The sequence below is a fragment of the Cervus elaphus genome, chromosome 20 (assembly GCF_910594005.1).
Source record: "Cervus elaphus chromosome 20, mCerEla1.1, whole genome shotgun sequence".
Lineage (NCBI taxonomy): Eukaryota > Metazoa > Chordata > Mammalia > Artiodactyla > Cervidae > Cervus > Cervus elaphus.
This window is the reverse complement of record NC_057834.1, coordinates 117,825,659-117,842,866: the sequence shown is the minus strand read 5'-3', so window position 1 is coordinate 117,842,866 and position 17,208 is coordinate 117,825,659. Positions and strand designations below refer to the sequence as shown.

Genomic DNA, 17,208 nt, shown 5'->3' with positions numbered 1-17,208 from the left:
TCCAGTGGATGTTGGCAATTTGATCTCTGGTTCCTCTGCCTTTTCTAAAACCAGCTTGAACATCTGGAAGTTCACGGTTCATGTATTGCTGAAGCCTGGCTTCGAGAATTTTGAGCATTACTTTACTAGCGTGTGAGATGAATGCAATTGTACGGTAGTTTGAGCATTCTTTGGGATTGCCTTTCTTTGGGACTGGAATGAAAACTGACCTTTTCCAGTCCTGTGGCCACTGCTGAGTTTTCCAAATTTGCTGGCATATTGAGTGCAGCATTTTCACAGCATCATCTTTCAGGATTTGAAATAGCTCAACTGGAATTCCATCACCTTCACTAGTTTTGTTCGTAGTGATGCTTTCTAATCACATTCCAGGATGTCTGGCTCTGGTGAGTGATCACACCATCCTGATTATCTGGGTCATGAAGATCTTTTTTGTATAGTTCTTCTGTGTATTCTTGCTGCCTCTTCTTAATGTCTTCTGCTTCTGTTAGGTTCATACCATTTCTGTCCTTTATCGATCCATCTTTGCATGAAATGTTCCCTTGGTATCTCTAATTTTCTCAAAGAGATCTCTAGTCTTTCCCATTCTGTTGTTTTCCTCTATTTCTTTGCATTGATCACTGAAGAAGGCTTTCTTATCTCTCCTGGCTATTCTTTGGAACTCTGCATTCAAATGGGAATATCTTTCCTTTTCTCCTTTGCTTTTTGCTTCTCTTCTTTTCTCAGCTATTTGTAAGGCCTCCTCAGACAGCCATTTTGTCTTTTTGCATTTCTTTTCCATGGGGATGGTCTTGATCCCTGTCTCCTGTACAGTGTCACGAACCTCCATCCATAGTTCAACAGGCTCTCTGTCTATCAGATCTAGTCCCTTAAATCTATTTCTCACTTCCACTGTATAGTCATAAGGGATTTGATTTAGGTCATACCTGAATGGTCTAGTGGTTTTCCCTACTTTCTTTAATTTAAGTCTGAATTTGGCAATAAGGAGTTCATGATCTGAGCCACGGTCAGCTCCCATTAGAGGCGTATCATCTACATATCTGAGGTTGTTCATATTTATATTGCTACTAATTGATGCACACACACACATATATATAGATATACACACATGCATATATACATACTGCTGGCTAAACATATATTTTATGTTAACTAATATATAATAAATAAAAGTTCAATCTCAAAAAGATATATTTGAGAAGAGAAATTACCTCTGGTTGTCTGATATGAAGCATGCATTCCTGTTCATGATAAGTATTTCAAAAGTTGTTAAGTGACTGATTGAATGAACAAGTAAATAGATAATTTTCAATTCTTACTTCCCTAGTCTACCACACTTTTGTCAATAAACACATTGACCCGGGACCAGATTTTCTTTTCTTTTCTTTTCTTTCTGGTGTTGATAGTGGGTGGGAGGAGGCCACATTTTTTATTTTTGTAAACTACTGGAGACTAGTGAAACCAAGCTAGGAAGTGTGGACAACTCTATGACTCATCCTCAGCATAGCAAATACAGGAGAACTATATTGAGCCCTTCCTATTCATTTGCACATCCACCCATCTGTCTGTTCATTCACCCATTCTTCCATGCATACATGTAGTACATAAACATTTAGTAAAACAACTACTAATGGGGATCAGGTGTAGCCTCTTGAGAAGTGAAGTAAAATTTCATCCAAGATAAGGACTCTACATGTGACCACAGGGTCCCAGAGGCCATCAGTGTCCCAGGTGGATGCAGGGGAAGGCACAGTATGCTCATGAGATCTTGCAACTCACCTTGACACACAAATGAAGAGGGTGTTTCCCCTGGGTGGACTCGTCCTGTGATGAATACCACCTTCTGCTCTGCCCCCTCCCGAAGGTTGTCTGGAAGATAAAGTGGAAGAAGGTTGCTAAGGAGGAGGGGAAATTTCAGAGGGGAGTTGTTATGTGGGGCAAAGGTGGAGGAAAGCTGTTCTCTCCATTACTCTCTTAAGTCATTGGGTTTAATGATTTGGGTTTGCTCAACCTCTAAGGCCTAGCCATTGCTGACGGATTATTGGAGTATGTCCCTTGTTACCCAATATTAAAAACCACATTTCTGTTCTTTTGTGCAGTTGACCATACTAGTAGTACAATCATCTAAAGAAGTCATACGAGCAAAATCAAATCCCAGATGCATTGACTGTGAAACTAGGCAAGTTATGTATCCCGATATTCAGTGTGCTACTCTATAAATGTGGATAATAAGATTTTCTTCATAGGGTTGTTGTCATAATTAAACAGGCTTACATATTGCTGAGTACACAGTAAAAATTCAGTAAGTGATGGAGTAAAGAAGGTAGCTATTTAGATTAGTAATAACAGCTGCCATTTAATTAGCAACTGGTGTCAGGCAGGCTGTATACATTATTTATTATCCTTACAGAAACATGGCAATTAATATTCCTTTTATTGGGGCAGAAACTGAGGCTCAGACAGCTTATATAATTTGTTCAAGTTCTACCTACACAGCTACCTAGAGTAGATCTGAGATTAGAAACCAATTCTGTTTAGCCTTGATGAAGTACGAGGGCCCAGATTTCTCTGTCATCTTAAACAACTAGAAGTTTGTACAAGATACATGAAACAACTGTTTTCAGACATTGAACAAGAGTCAGTGCAAGACTCATTCCTGAGAAAAGGGAAACTAGGGAGGTGCACTCTATGGCCGTCCCAGTTGTTTGCCTGGAGGCCCACCCCAGGCCGAAGAGCAGAGAGAGGAGTCCTGACAGAGCATGGACATCTCACTGAGATGGAAGTTCAGGGAGTCTGAAGCAGGTGGTAGTTGTGGGGTGACAGTACATTTCAGAGGAAAGGGAGCTCTGTAGAGAAAAATTCCAGAAATCCACAAAGAGCTCCTCAGGAGTCTTTGCTGGGTCCCAAGATGTACATAAATGAGGTGAATCTCCGTGACAATGATGTCATGAAAAACTGATCAGGGAGTGGTGAACTGCACATTCTCAGGGTTCACAGAGGGCTGGGAATCTTCTGAAATCCCACCTTTAAAGTAAAAGTCTGCATTAATCATTCAGGACACTCAGAATTCAGAAGGGGCCACACCTCAGTGGTGTAGCTAAACCACTCTAGACTCACTCTAACAAAATTTTAAAGTAAATTGCAAAAGGATCAAACTGAACAAAATGATTTGACCATCTGCTATATAAAGTCCAACTCTCTTTAAAGGAAGACAACAAAATCTAGATATTCAACAATGCATAATTCACAATATTCAGCATCCAGTAAAAATTATTAGACATATAAAGAAGTATTTAGAAAATTATGGGCCAAAATCAGAGTCCAGGCTCTTGTTGACTCTACAGAAGTTTCAACTGTGTAAGAACATTTAGCTATTGTGCATGTGTGCTCAGTCACTTCAGTCGTGTCTGACTCTTTGCAACCCTTATGGACTGTAGCTCAGCAGGCTCTCTTGTCCATGGAATTCTCCAGGCAAGAATACTGGAGTGGGTTGCCATGCCCTCCTCCAGGGGATCTTCCTGACCCAGGGATCAAACCCGAGTCTCTTATGTCTCGTGCACTGGCAGAAGTGTTCTTTACCACTAGCACCACCTGGCAAGCACAACGATATTATTAGACAAAAGCAGTAGCCAAGAGTGACATTCCCAGAAAGGAAGGTCAGGAAGAGGTACTTAACCACAGGCAGAAGAAGGGCTGATTGACACAAAACAATGAACCGAAGGAAACAGAGAAATGAACACTCAATGGAGTTGGATTAAAAGATCCCATCTAGGTTAGAGGATAATCTGGAGGGAGAGGGGAGGAAGAGATCACCAACAGGCTTTCTTCTTCTACAATGCTAGGGGAAGGTTATTTTGAATGTGGCTCATGATCCCAACAGTTGATGTACCAAGTCAGAGACTAAAACTTAAAAAAAAAAAAAAAAAACCCCACAAAAACAAGACTAACCCTATTAAGGCTGGATCTGAAGGCTTAGAACTTGCTCGGTCTACTGCATGACCAGAATTGAGGTCTCTGCTTCCCTAATACTAGGTCCCAAAATACAACAAGACATATGATGAAGTCAAAATACATTCTTGAGAACTCACTCTGTGCTCGGCTCTATGAAAGCATTTTTATGAGCAAAGGGAGAGAGAGAAAGCTCATCTGCCTTTAAGAAGTTTATGGTTTAAAAAAGGAGTTCAATACCTGAGCACTTCTTGGACTGAATATAAGCTCCTCAAGGGAGAAACTGTGACTTTCATGGTATGTATTTAATGTCTTTCCCAGGACCCTGTGTACAGTAGGTGCTCAGGAACTGGCTATTGAATTAGTAAGTAAAATATATTCATATAGATCATGGTTTATAAAGAAATTTAGACACATTATCTTACTTAATCTTTATAATGCCTCTGTGAGGAGGACAGTATCAACCACATTTTACAGGTGAGGAAACTGAGGCTCACAGAAGGAGGGGACACGTCCAAGGTCACACAGGAGCAGTGGCAGAGTCCCAGGCTAGTGCCCTTTTCACCATCCCATCCGTCTGCTCCTGAATCCACTAACAGCAGCATTAGGTTCTACATCTACTGCGTTTCCATCTATAGTGCACACAAGAGAGTTTGGTTTCATTCCTTATTGCTGGTGGGAGTTGAGCTATGTCTTAGTATTTATGTTGCTTTTTCACTTAAAATACAAAAGACAAAAACACCACCAAGCCCTTTTCAAAAACACTGTCTCACACGGACCCCGTCTCTCCCAGCAGCACAGAAATGATAGATGGCATTACCGAGGCCACAGTGAAGGCTACCTTTATGGATGTCTCCCCTGACCTGGTATCAACTCAATTGCATTCAGCATTTCTGCTGACCACAGGGAAATGCAAAATGGGCATTCTATTTGCACACTAATTTTACCGAGCCCCTGTGTCTTCATAAAATGATAACGTGGGGCTAATAAAAATCAAGCATCCCGGGTGCTAATATAAGCAAATGTTGATGTAGGCAGGTAACAAATTGCTTTGTCATTTAGGAGGCCGTAAAAGAGCATCATAATCATCTTTAGGCAAAATGGATGGGTCGCCTTTGCTTAGCTTTTAGCTTTCATTTGCAAAATCAATTTAAGGTAATGTAGCAGTTCTGAGGTGGTGTGACATGGGTCTACCCACCCCCACCCCTCTCCTGTCACCAAATCCCCAGACTTGTGCAAAGCCAATTAAATATATTCTTGGTGGAGGCAGCAGGGATGATGAAGGAAGTATTCTTGAACAAAGCCAGGGTTGCGAAGAAGCTGAGCAGTGAGCCCAGGAACAACACGCAAGGGAGGTAGAGCTGGAGGCTTCGGAGGGGGGCACACTCAGGGGTACAGGGCACTCTCAAGTGGAACCGGGACAGCCATACTGGGCTCCCCAGTTAACAGACGGTGTTTGCAGTCAAATGTATTTTGTGTAGCATCCCAACACACACACAAACACACCCACAGGCGAACACTCCTTTGATAGAGGAGTTGTATCCCTCTATCAGCCACCATTTCCTTACTCAGAAAATGTTTACTGAGCACCTAATAGGTAGCCAGGCACTAGCTATTATTATCTTCGTTTTACAGAAAACCAAGGCCAAGAGACAATAAGTGACTCGCCCACAGCTAATGGCCAGCAGAGCCAGAGTCCCCAGCCAGGTAGTTTGATTCCACTTGTCTTCTTACCCCCTCTGCCTCTTGTGAAGGGGGATAATAACATTATCCAGCTATAGCAGCAATTAAGTAGCATATGTTCAGTGCTTACTTGGTGCCAGGCACTTTACATGCCTGATCTTTTTTAATTTCCATGGCTACCCAACGAAACATCTACTATTCTTACCCCTATTTTATAGGAAATTGAGATCTAGCAAGATTAGGTGACTTGTCAAAAACCTGCCTAAGCAGCAAACGTGGGGGCCAGGATTAAACCCAGGTCTTTATTAATCTCAAATTTATGCACTCAACCACTGTGTCATACTACCTCTTGGAGATTAGAGTCCTAGTGTGGTTTTAAAAAATACGGCCACAAATTGTTTGCTAATTTCTTTCTTTCAAGAGGTGACCTCCTTCCCCTTCAGAGTGGGCTGACCTTAGAGAATTGCTCTAAGAAATAGACTACTGTAGAGGTGATGGTGCCTGGCTTTTGAAATTAGGCTATAAAAAGACAGTGGCTTCCATCTTGGGTGTACTTTCTCTCTCTCTCATTACTCGCTCTGGTTGCCATAACATGACTCTCATACAGCCTGGGGAGAGGTCCTCCTGGTGAGGACCGTCCCGCCCCAGATGATTCCAGCCCTGGCCAACAGCTTGCTATCCAGACAAGAGTACTGGAGTGGGTAGCCATTCCCTTCTCCAGAGGATCATCCTGACCCAGAGATCGATCCTGGGTTTCCTGCATTGCAGGCAGATTCTTTACAATCTGCGCCACTGTCCCTCATGAGTGACACTGGGCCAGAATCAGCTGGTTAAGATGCTCTTGCATTCCTGATCCACAGAAACAAAGAGATGATAACTATTGTTTTAAAATGCCGAATTCTAGAGTAATGTGTTAGGCTGCAATAGATAACTAATTAATTCCCCTGGAGATAACAACATTTCCCCTAGCTGATTGTAGAACTTAAGAAACTTTGCATCTCATCTATTGATGCGCAAGTGAGGACCAGAGCCACAGCCTTGGTGTCGGGATGGAGGGAGAGCCTCCATCCATCTCATCAGTTACCAAGGAGGGACCTGTGATTGGTGGAGGTACCAACCAAGACGCCAAGAAGTTCCAGAGAACACCAGCTGGGCCCTCTGAGAACAAAAATCTCCCAGAAGTTCACATTGTTGGTTTTGTTTCCCGTCTCTCCTGACAATAACTCTGACAATAACTTGTCAGGGGCAGCAAGGTGTTCTGTGAAGGAAGAAGCAGGTGGGGACCTGGGAGGGGAATGCAGAATGTTACAACAGGAGATGGATTTTTTTTTTTTTTCTAACAGATAAGCCTTTTCATTTTCTTGAATTTAAGATCCCTGGAGGCATCATGAAGTCAAGAAAGTACCCTCCCGTTGATTTCCACACCAGCCCAGTTGCCGTCGTGTCTCTCACACTCTGGGGCCAAAACAGGGTCACACTACAAACGAGCTGGAGAAAAGGAAACCCTGGCAGCAACCACAGCACGCTCTGGACTAGAACAGCCTTGTCACCAGCCTCCCTGGGCTGGCACCATCCTCACCAGCCCATCCTCTGCCCAGCCACCAAAGTGGTCCTTCCAAAACACAAACAGGAGCACACCACTCCCTCTGCTTACAGCCCATGGGCAGCGCTCTGCTGTCCTCTGGGCAAGCCCATCCTCAGGCTCTGGTGGTGGGTGGCTGCTTGCCTCTCCAGCCCCTTCCCCAGGCCCCAGCCTCAGCTGGCTCTCGGCAGCTCCCCAAGCACGAATTTTCTCCCCACACCTCCACACCTGGGCACAAGCTTGTCTCTGCCTGGAATGCCGGCCCCCAGCTCATCTGCTGGGCTTACTCCTACTCAGCCTTCCAGACTCTGCTTGGCTGTGTCTCCTCTGAGGAGGGAAAGATGAAACAAATACTCATCCAGGACTGGTCCTAGGTCATTCTGGTGTTACTATTGTGTTGTATCTGACGCCATCAGAGGAACAGTTCTGTAGTTTTCCCTACACAATGTGTCATGTTGAAGGTAATGTGAGGGCTTCATTCTGTTGCCGATACTGACAATAAACAGGGAACAGGAAGCTAGGAATTATATAAGAACATGCTCCAGGTGCAGGGTTTCTTATATATAATTTTATGGGAACATGCAGGTTTAGGAGACATCAATAGAGCTTTCCTGGAGGCCCTGGAGAACCAGTGAATGCATCTGGGTAGAGATGAGACTTATCAAAAGCAAAAACACCCAGAGCTGGCTCAGCCCAAGTGACTGAGGCTGAATCCAGCAGGAGGGGGAGAGCTGGACGGGGGAGACTGAGCAGGACAGGACATTGGTCCCCGTGTTTCTTCTGTCCCCTGAGAGGGTCTAATGGAAAGACTGCTGGCTTCCTGGGCAGACAGACCAGGACTCAGATCCAGGCCCTGTAGATGACTAGGTGTGAGGCTTTGAGTGAATTCCTTACACATTCTGAGCCTCAGTTCTCTGTAAAGTAAGAATCATATTCCCTAGCTCACAAGATAAACCTTAAGTGAGAGATGTTCTGCCCCTGCTCCAGGGCTCTGCCTGTAACAGCAGGTACCATTTACTGAGCCACAAGCCACGAGAATTGACATGGGGCAGCAGGGACATGGGCAGCCCTGCGCTGTGCACTCTAGGCTGAATCTCCAGCTTCTTCTCACAGATGCCCCGGCACCCCTCCCCCCATGACAATCAAAAACAGCTTTATCCAGGTTGGATGCATGAGACAAGTGCTCAGGGCTGGTACACTGGGATGACCCAGAGGGATGGGATGGGGAGGGAGGTACGAGGGGGGTTCAGGATGGGGAACACATGTAAATCCATGGCTGATTCATGTCAACATATGGCAAAAACCACTACAATATTATAAAGTAATTAGCCTCCAACTAATAAAAATAAATGAAAAAAAAAAAAAAAAAAACAGCCTCAGACATCACTGAACACCCCTCATCTCTTCAAAGGCAAAATAATTCCCCTGTTAGATATTCTATAAACCCCCATAAAATATTCTTTATTTAGACTGGCCTTGCCACTATATTCCCAAGCAAACTTTCAATTTCTTAGACTTTCTGTCTTTGCTCCAACTCCTCCATAAGCCTTTCTGATCCTTCCAGACTACAACGCCCTCACCCTCCTCTGAATTCAGAGCTCGATCTGGCCCCCTCATCTGGTCATGAATCATTCACCGCCTGTCTCGGGCAGGCCTGAGAACCACAGCTCAGATCTGTTCTGCTCCTCTGAGTCTCCGAGCTGCTTCGAGAAAACAGCGGGGCTGGCAAAGTTTATTTTCAGTTCTCCCACTGATTCACCCTGCCTCCCTCTGGGAAACAGTCCCTTGGCGAGGCTCCGAACTCCCAGGACCTCAAACCTTACATCTACCAGGTAGACTCATCCGTGTCCAGGGTCAGGGACTGAATGTTCTCCCCGCAATGAGGTAGGAGAAGAGAAGAAAGATTTCCCTTGAAAGGAGTATCTCCTGACAGAGAAATGCTCCTGACGAGAAATGAAGTGTTAATGCTGGGATTTCAGGCCTTTGGGAAAGGAGCCTCTGCCTCCCTGGGACACCTCAGGTGTCTACCACATTAAATCCACTTTCTGGCTTTAGAATGCAGCAAGGAGGCCTCTAACTTTTCGGACGCTCCTAGAGACCAGCAGAACTGCAAAGCCTGATGGATCACTGAGGGGCACAGCCTCACTGTGAAGTTGAAGGGAGAGGCCCAGAAAGGACAAACCACTTGCCCCAGGTCACACAGCTGGAGAGGGGTGGAATGGAGCCAGGTCTGGAACCCAGGGCATAGAGCTCCAACATCCAAGCAGCCACCTCTCACATCGCTGGGCTGACCCGGGCAATGTTCCTGTAGGCTGGTGCTTAGAGAGGACCCGGGGATGCCTGCCAGGTCGGTAAAGGAAGCTGAAAGGTGATGGACCTGAGACATAGATGGCAAGGGGCGGTTGTCACCTTGACCGTCATGGGGCAGCACTGCCCAGCGAGGCTGCCCTGCTGGGGCCCTATAAAGCCTGCACAACTGGGACTGTGGGCCTGGAGGCAGCCTTCCGGGAGTAGGAAGGCTCTCTCTGCCACTATCCTGTTCTTTTTTTGGCTGCACCACTCAGTATGTGGGATCTTAGTTCACTGACCAGGGATCGAACCTGTGTCCCCATAGTGGAAGTGTGGAGTCCTAACCACTGGACCACCAGAGATGTCCCCATGACCTATTTTGACCCCAGCACCCTCCAAGCTCCTCCAGAAAGTCAGAATCAGAGCCGCTCACCCTGAGTACTTACGGAAATCAGATCTCCTGGGAAACAGCCTAGGAGGCTGAGGGAGACCGTGCAGGAGGAACTTCACCGGGGATTGCTCTCGGCAACTCTTATGAGAGGTGAGTTAAACAGGATTGGGACAGTCTCAACAGTGACTTTCATCAATCCCAAGGGGAGCTCCGGGCCAGGAGGGCCCTGCAGAGCTGTTCTGGGAGGCAGTGGGGCTGGCCCTGTGTCCTGCGTAGACAAGCTACTGGATGTGGGCTGCCAGCAGGCCTGGGGTGGAGCCTCAGGCAAGGCGTCTTCCTACAGCTGAGTGTAGTTTCCCGGGAGAGACTCAGCTGTGAGCTGTCAGGCACCAGCACTCCTGGGAACTGGGGAAACTGGCCCTGCACGGGGATGGGATGGTGCATACAGCATCGGAGACACCAGCCTCCAACTGAGGCAGCCGAGGCGCACAAGGCACATCTGAGGCCAAAGGACAAGAAGGCTGAGGATGAAGGACTCTTTTTCTTAGTTCAATTCTATACATATTTTCTAACTGATCATTTGACACACTTCAGGCTGGCCGCTAGGGACATAGAGAGAAATCAGACACTGTTCCTGCCATCCAGGAGCTCAAAGACTAGTGAAGAAGAAAAATCAAGCCTGGCTTTGCAGTCATAAACCTGAACTGTGAAGTCAGACAGAAGAAAGGTTAAATCCAAATCCTGCCACACGTGACCTTGACCTTTGAGATGGTTCATTTCCTCACCTGCAAAATGAGGATAATGGTATCAACCTGACAGGGGGCTTGTGAGCACAGAGTCAATGCATTGGGTCTATGCCCACGACCTGAAACATAGAACGTGTTCAGAAATGGTAGCTTGCAGATATTTAGAAGTTGCTTAGTCCAACTGTTTGATCTCACAGATGCGGTAACTGAAGTCACTAGATTAAGCAACACTAGGGTTATGACTTTGCCTGTCTTTTTCACAAATTGTATTCCCAGGGCCTTGCACACAGAAGGTACTCTATGAATCCTTGTGGACTAGTTGTAGAGCACTTGTTCGCCCTTTGGTGGTGTGAGTGCATCAGGCTAGAACTGAGTGCCCAGGTTTTTCCTAACACAAGCTCTACCTTTCATCTGTCCCAGCCTCCAGAAATCTCTCACCAGGTTCAGTTTCAGGCTTATTAGCAAATGCAAATTGAACTACGAGTTGCCCTTTCACAACAAGGACAACAAAAACAGTTTCCCCAGGAAAAGAGGGTGAGAAGAGGTGAAAGCTAGGATGAAAGTCGAAGACAATACATTCTAATCAAACTTGATAAATATGTAAATTAAAGCAGCTAAACAGTTGGCTTTGACAAATGACTTCTTGGTAATGGATTTTTCCACACTGAAAGGCGAGAGTTCACCCACCTGCTAGTCACAATCAGAGCCCTCTCCTGCTTTCCTGGCAATGCGGGCTGACGGGGCAGGCGCTGGGATGCTCAGAAGCAGAGCAGAGAACTGATTCTTCTCTTAATGGATGCCATTTATTGAGCATCTGCTGGCTGCTAGGCGAGCCTCCCTCGGCCCTTTGAGGGCAGAGAATCCCTGTCTCGTGGAGGAGGAAGCCAGGAAAAAGGCGAGGAAGGGCTCGACTCACCAGACTCCCAAGCCTGGAGTTGCTGAGGGGGCAAAGCAACCAGATGTTGAGAATGTAAATTTATCCCCTCCAGTGGATTTACTGCAGTCTGGGGTGGGGTGGGGGAGCTCACCAACTAAAAAGTTACTGCCTTTCTTTTTTTTTTCTCCCCTCACAGGGCCTGGCACAGGGGTGGTCTTCAGGATAGAGCTTTCCTTATCTTGCTACACAGCTTTAGAAGAACTCCTTCCCTCTGGCCCCTCCCATCTCTGTTTTTCCATCTGTAAAATTAGCTGTGGGGGTTGCTCTGCTGAAGGCCCAGACAGCATGGAGCAGAAAGCCATCAGGCTGCAGATTCTCTGCAAAAGACAGTATAATTGTCATTGTAAGCTCTAAATTTGGGGGTGGGGAAGGTCATTACGTAGCAACAGAGAATGAATAATTGCCATGAAATCGATGAATCTAATAAGTTATCAGAGAGGTGGTTGAAAGCAACAGGCTTTGAGAGATTCCAGTGAGCCAGGCACTTTCCATACTTCATGACCTAGGTCTCAGCAGGTCCTGGGAGAACTGTGTTGTTTTCCTCATATCACAGACAAGAAATCTGCAGTTAAATGCATTGCCCAGGGCCATCCACCTAGCACAAGTTACGCTGGAATTTGAACCCAGTCTTTCTGTCCCCTGAGATCAGTCTTTCTCCTGACACCTCCAAGGGGAAAAGCTCATTCCCCAGCTACATCAGATAAAAGATGTTGCTCTGGGTGTAAACGTGGGCAGGCGCATGCGTGCATGTGCTTCTGCCTCTGACTCCTACAAATTCTCCAGTTTTTGTACAAAGTTATCAGAGTTGAGGTATACACAGAAATTCAAGTCGAATGGTTTGCAGACTTGGAAAGACACTATTAACACAATCACCCCAAACAGAGAACCAGTATTTATGAGCGCTCGAAATGCTTCAGGAAAAGCGTTTCCCGGTAGGGCTGAGAGTAATGTGATCCGGGCCCTGAGCCGAAGATCTGTCTTGCCCGGTGCTGGAGGAATTTAGATTTGAAGAGTGTTCTTTCTTTCCTATTGAGATCTTCATCGACTTGTCTAAAAACACCACTTTCAATCTCAAATCCCCACTGGCATCTTCATATAAGCACTGAAAATGCTACTGGGCTTTGGAGATTTCATTTAATGAAGGAAAAGTATTTCTATTAAAGAGTGTAATTTTTTTTTTCCCCTCTCCACACAACATCTTCAGAGGAGCCAGGGAGGCTAGCTTGTTCGAGCCTCTGAGAAAGTGAACCAACTCACACCTCACCTGTGATGTGGTCACACAGACTATGGAAGGCAAGAAGAGTCTGTAATAAGGGGAAAGTAAGAATAATGATCACAAACTCCCATGTCCCCCTGATAGCTCAGTTGGTAAAGAATCCGCCTGCAATGCAGGAGACCCTGGTTCGATCCCTGGGTCGGGAAGATCCGCTGGAGAAGGGATAGGCTACCCACTCCAGTATTCTTGGGCTTCCCTTGTGGCTCAGCTGGTAAAGAATCCGCCTGCAATGCAGGAGACCCTGGTTTGATCCCTGGGTTGGGAAGATTCCCCTGGAGAAGGGAAAGGCTACCCACCCCAGTATTCTGGCCTAGAGAATTCTATGGACTATACAGTCCCTGGGGTCCAAAGAGCTGGACATGACTGAGTGACTTTCACTTTCACTTTCCCATGTCCCCAGGACTTTACAGCTTATGAGCACTTTGGCACTCAGTAGGGAGACATTTCTGTGGCCACCACCCTCGTGGATTGGAAGCTAACCCAGGCTACTTACCCTGACCTGCGGGTCCGCTGCCCACCCACCCTCACCTCAACTCTCTCTCACCAGCTCATCACACCTCTTCACACAGGGTTCACTCTAGTTTCTCCATCTCGTCTGGCTCCTTACCCCTCAGGTCTCTTCCTATGAGAACGGCAGCTCCGGAAACTGTCTCAGTAACTGCTGTGGACCTAGTTCTAACATGGTACCACACCCCCCGGTGGATACCCACGAGGACTGCATAGTTATGGGGTCACTGAGTACAGCTAACGGGCATTGAGGGATGTGTCCTGGGGAGGGTGAGGGCCAAAGGAAGAAGACAGAAGAGATGCTTGGGGTCAGCCGATTTTCCAAGGTCAACCACCTGGTTAAGTGGTGAGAACAGAGTGGACCCCAGTCTGCTGAATAGTAACACCTGTATCCCTTCTCCCCGAGAGGCTGCCATCCCTCACCAAGAGGCCACAGAGCGCACGGGTGTGAGCAGGACCTTAGGTGTACCCGATAATCTGACTCTGTCTCTGCCACTCACAAGCCATGAGGTCTTGGGAGTCACTTACTTGACTTTGGGGAGCCTCAGTCTCCTTATCCATAAAATGGGAAGAATAATAATAGCTGTGAGAACTAAATGAGCTAAAATAAATACCAGTGCTTGTCACAAGGTGAACCCTCAGTTAACATTTACTATTCCTGATCATTCCATAAATATTCCTTGAGCTCCCAGTCAGCCCCTCCCCACCCCCAGCCAGAGTCAGGTGCTGTCTGCTCTGTTCCTGCCTCGCCCCTTCCGCTATTACAGCAATTGCCTGGTGGTATAATATAAAAGTAATTTGCTTCTCTTTTTGGTCTGCCTTTCCCCTTTGGTGACTCTGAGCTTTTTGGGGGGCAGAAGCCCTGTCTTGTTCATCTCTCTCTGGCATTCATTTCCTTTGTCTGAGACAGAGAAGGGCATTTTGACATGGTTGTTTTGATGCAAGAGTTTTGAAATGGCTACATTTAAATGTGAAATTGTTTCTGAAAATTACCAGGTACTGTGTGACGCAGACCCCCGCCCCCTCACCCTACACACATCTGTGCATGTCTGACCTTCCTTGTCCTTCACTCCCACCAGCTCCTCACTGCCCCTGCCTCCTTTGTGGCCAACTTGACCAGGAGACTACTCTGAGCCCAACCTCTCCCCTCTCTGAAATCCCTGCCAGAGGGGAGGTCAGGGATGCGGAATTTCTTTGACCAGGGGAGATAGCCTGAAATGTCTCCCAGGCACATTGTTTGGTAACATTTACTGAAAAACTGATGGGTGTAATGGTTTGTTTTCCCAGTTGTGTCAAAATGTCCCCATTTCAAAACACTTGTGTCAGAGCAGCTGCATCAATGTGGCTGAAACAAAAGGACTGTGTCAAAATGATGTGAGCTCTGCAAGGAAGCCACCTAGCATGTAGCAGTCCTCGATAATGGATTTAAAACATACACCATTAAGTGGACTAACAGCAATCAGAGACACCCAATACCAGCTCTCCCTGTAGTAATTCTGTTTTGTTGTAGTGAGGATGTTTCCACCACCACAAGGATCAGAGAAGTTAAGGATGCTGCCTTATGTCACACAGCAGAGATAATGAGAGCTGAGTATGGTCTTGTTAATCTCCCCCAGTTTACAGCCAATGTGCCAAGAGTGGAAGTGACTTAAGCAAGGTCTCATAGCGAATTGGATTTTCATGTTGGGTCAGAAACATGTGATCAGTTCTTGAATGATTTCTCCACTTCTGGACCACGGCATCACCACCGAGTGCATGGCACACACTCAGCAGAACAGAAGAGAGACCATGGAAGGCTGCTAAAGCCCTGGGCATGCTGCTTGCAAATTGGATTGGCCAAATTCTCTGTAAAAGAAGCTTTAGTGTCTGACTGGGCAGGCTATCAATATCCCATTAGCCTGGCAGTCCAGTGGAGCAGCAAGGCCTGGGCACCCCAGGTCTGCAGGAGGGAGGGGCGAGGGGCTGCAGTGTGGGCACAAATGAAGACCTGATTATTTGTATCCATTCTCCAAACTGATATTTCTGTAGCTGGTGAAAGAATAAATCCCTGTTAACCTGGGTAAGGAAATTATCTATCCCTCCTGTCTTCATGGCTTCCTGATTCAGGCTGAAAAGAATCTTTCTTGGATAAAATAAATGATAAAAGTTTAGTTTGTAAGAACTTATTTCCAAGGGGTGTTTTCATAGAGTGAGGTTACATGCTCTGACGATAAGGCTTCTAGGATAAACCTGGACTCTGTATGCAAATTCTGCCTCAGACTATCCCTGGGGCACATGTGCCAATGCAGGGGACATAGGTTCGATTCCTGGTCTGGGAAGATTCTACGTACCTCGGAGCAACTAAGCCCAAGTGCCACAACTACTGAGCCCACACACCCTAGAGTGCACGCTCTGCAACAAGAGAAGCCGCCTCAGTGAGAAGCCCGTGTACCACAGCTAGAGAGCAGCCTGTGCCCAGTGACAAAGACCCAGCACAGCCAAAAAGACATACATACACACATACCTAGAATTGGCTGAAACAGAGGAAAAGAAATTAAAAATGCTAGTGCACAACACCCCTCAACCCCATACCCCTGCCCCAACCAAGGTTGGTTTGGGGGGCGGGGCTCAAGAAAACTATTCCTCTCACTCACAAGCACAGCTGAGAACCACTGGTCAATTGTGAGCTGGGGCCAGACTCTCTGCTCCCTGGGTCTTGGTCTCCTTTATTACGTCATCTGCAGAAAGAGGGGGCAGTGCTAGGTGGTCTCATGGCCCCAGTCTGGGTTAAAAAAGCTGTGATCCTGGAGGTTTGGAGGACCCAGGAGCTGGCTTGAGATGGCTCTGATTAGAGCACGTTGGTCTTAACATCAAGGAGAGGGCGCCGGGGTGAGTGGACAAGAAAACATGCATACGTCAAGTGGATAACTTCTCGCAGACACAGTCCCTTCCTGGAACAGGACAAGAAGTACTAAGATAATAGCGATGCAGCCTCTCTGGGAACTCAAAAAGCTTAGAGCAGACAGATTGGATTTATAACATAAATGCAAGCCATGCGCATGAGGAGAAGGAGGAAAGGCATTTTCAAAGGGTGAAGGAGGAGGATTAATATACTTGCAATAAGAGATATAGAGGGGTTCAAATGTATGCACACCAGGAGATAGGGAAAACCGTGATCCTGGGAGTGCAGGGAAGAGAAAGGGAGATCCTGAGGGCCGAGCATCTGATCTGTGCGGACACCAGGGGGCGTGTTTTCATCTAATCTGTTCGGGTGGCTCCCAGAGGGCAGGCGTCTGATCCCCATCCTCCAGACCCCACAAGTGGTAAGCAGTTGTGCTTGGATCAAACCCGGGTCACTGACTCCAGAACCTGGGGTTCCTTCCCCTCCAGGTCTGTGCTCACTTATCCAGAGCTTCCCGGTACTCATAACCTCACACATCCATATCACAGCAAAAAGCCAGAAGGAAGCAGGAAGTGGCTAAAACCATCCAACTCCAGATGCACAGACCCCACAATAAAGTTCCCGTTAGGACTCAGGAGAACTTGTTGTGGACACGCAGTGACAGGACAACCTGTTCCTCTCGATTTCTGAGAATAAGGAACAAAGTGTACCGTTTGAGAGCTAGTCTCTGAGCACAGAGGGAAACAGGACAGGACTGGCGAGGCCCCCATAGAGAGACGGGGGCCTTCCCAGGATATGTTCCTGATTGCCTGACACCCATGAATACATCGAAAAGAAGCCGGCGTCAGTTGGCAGTAGGCTGGGTGCCGCTGGAGCTCTGCAGGGCAGTGCAGCCCAGCCTGTCTCTGGCAGGGAGAAGGCAGCTGACGGCTCTGAGATGTGGGGCCCCCTCGGGGCAGCCAGCGCCACAG

General features: G+C 46.9%; 1 protein-coding gene and 1 non-coding gene across 2 annotated transcripts in view; both read right to left on the bottom strand.

The window, feature by feature from the left end:
* Positions 1–17,208, bottom strand: part of AGBL4 (AGBL carboxypeptidase 4) — a 1,406,543-nt gene that overhangs the window by 138,538 nt on the left and 1,250,797 nt on the right. Inside the window, exon 7 of the mRNA XM_043876377.1 lies at positions 1,777–1,866. Coding sequence (XP_043732312.1) covers positions 1,777–1,866 — 90 coding nt within the window. The remainder of the gene's footprint in view (positions 1–1,776; positions 1,867–17,208) is intronic.
* On the bottom strand, positions 9,790–9,861 carry TRNAG-UCC. Its single transcript has one exon. It is a non-coding gene; the product is annotated as a tRNA-Gly (tRNA).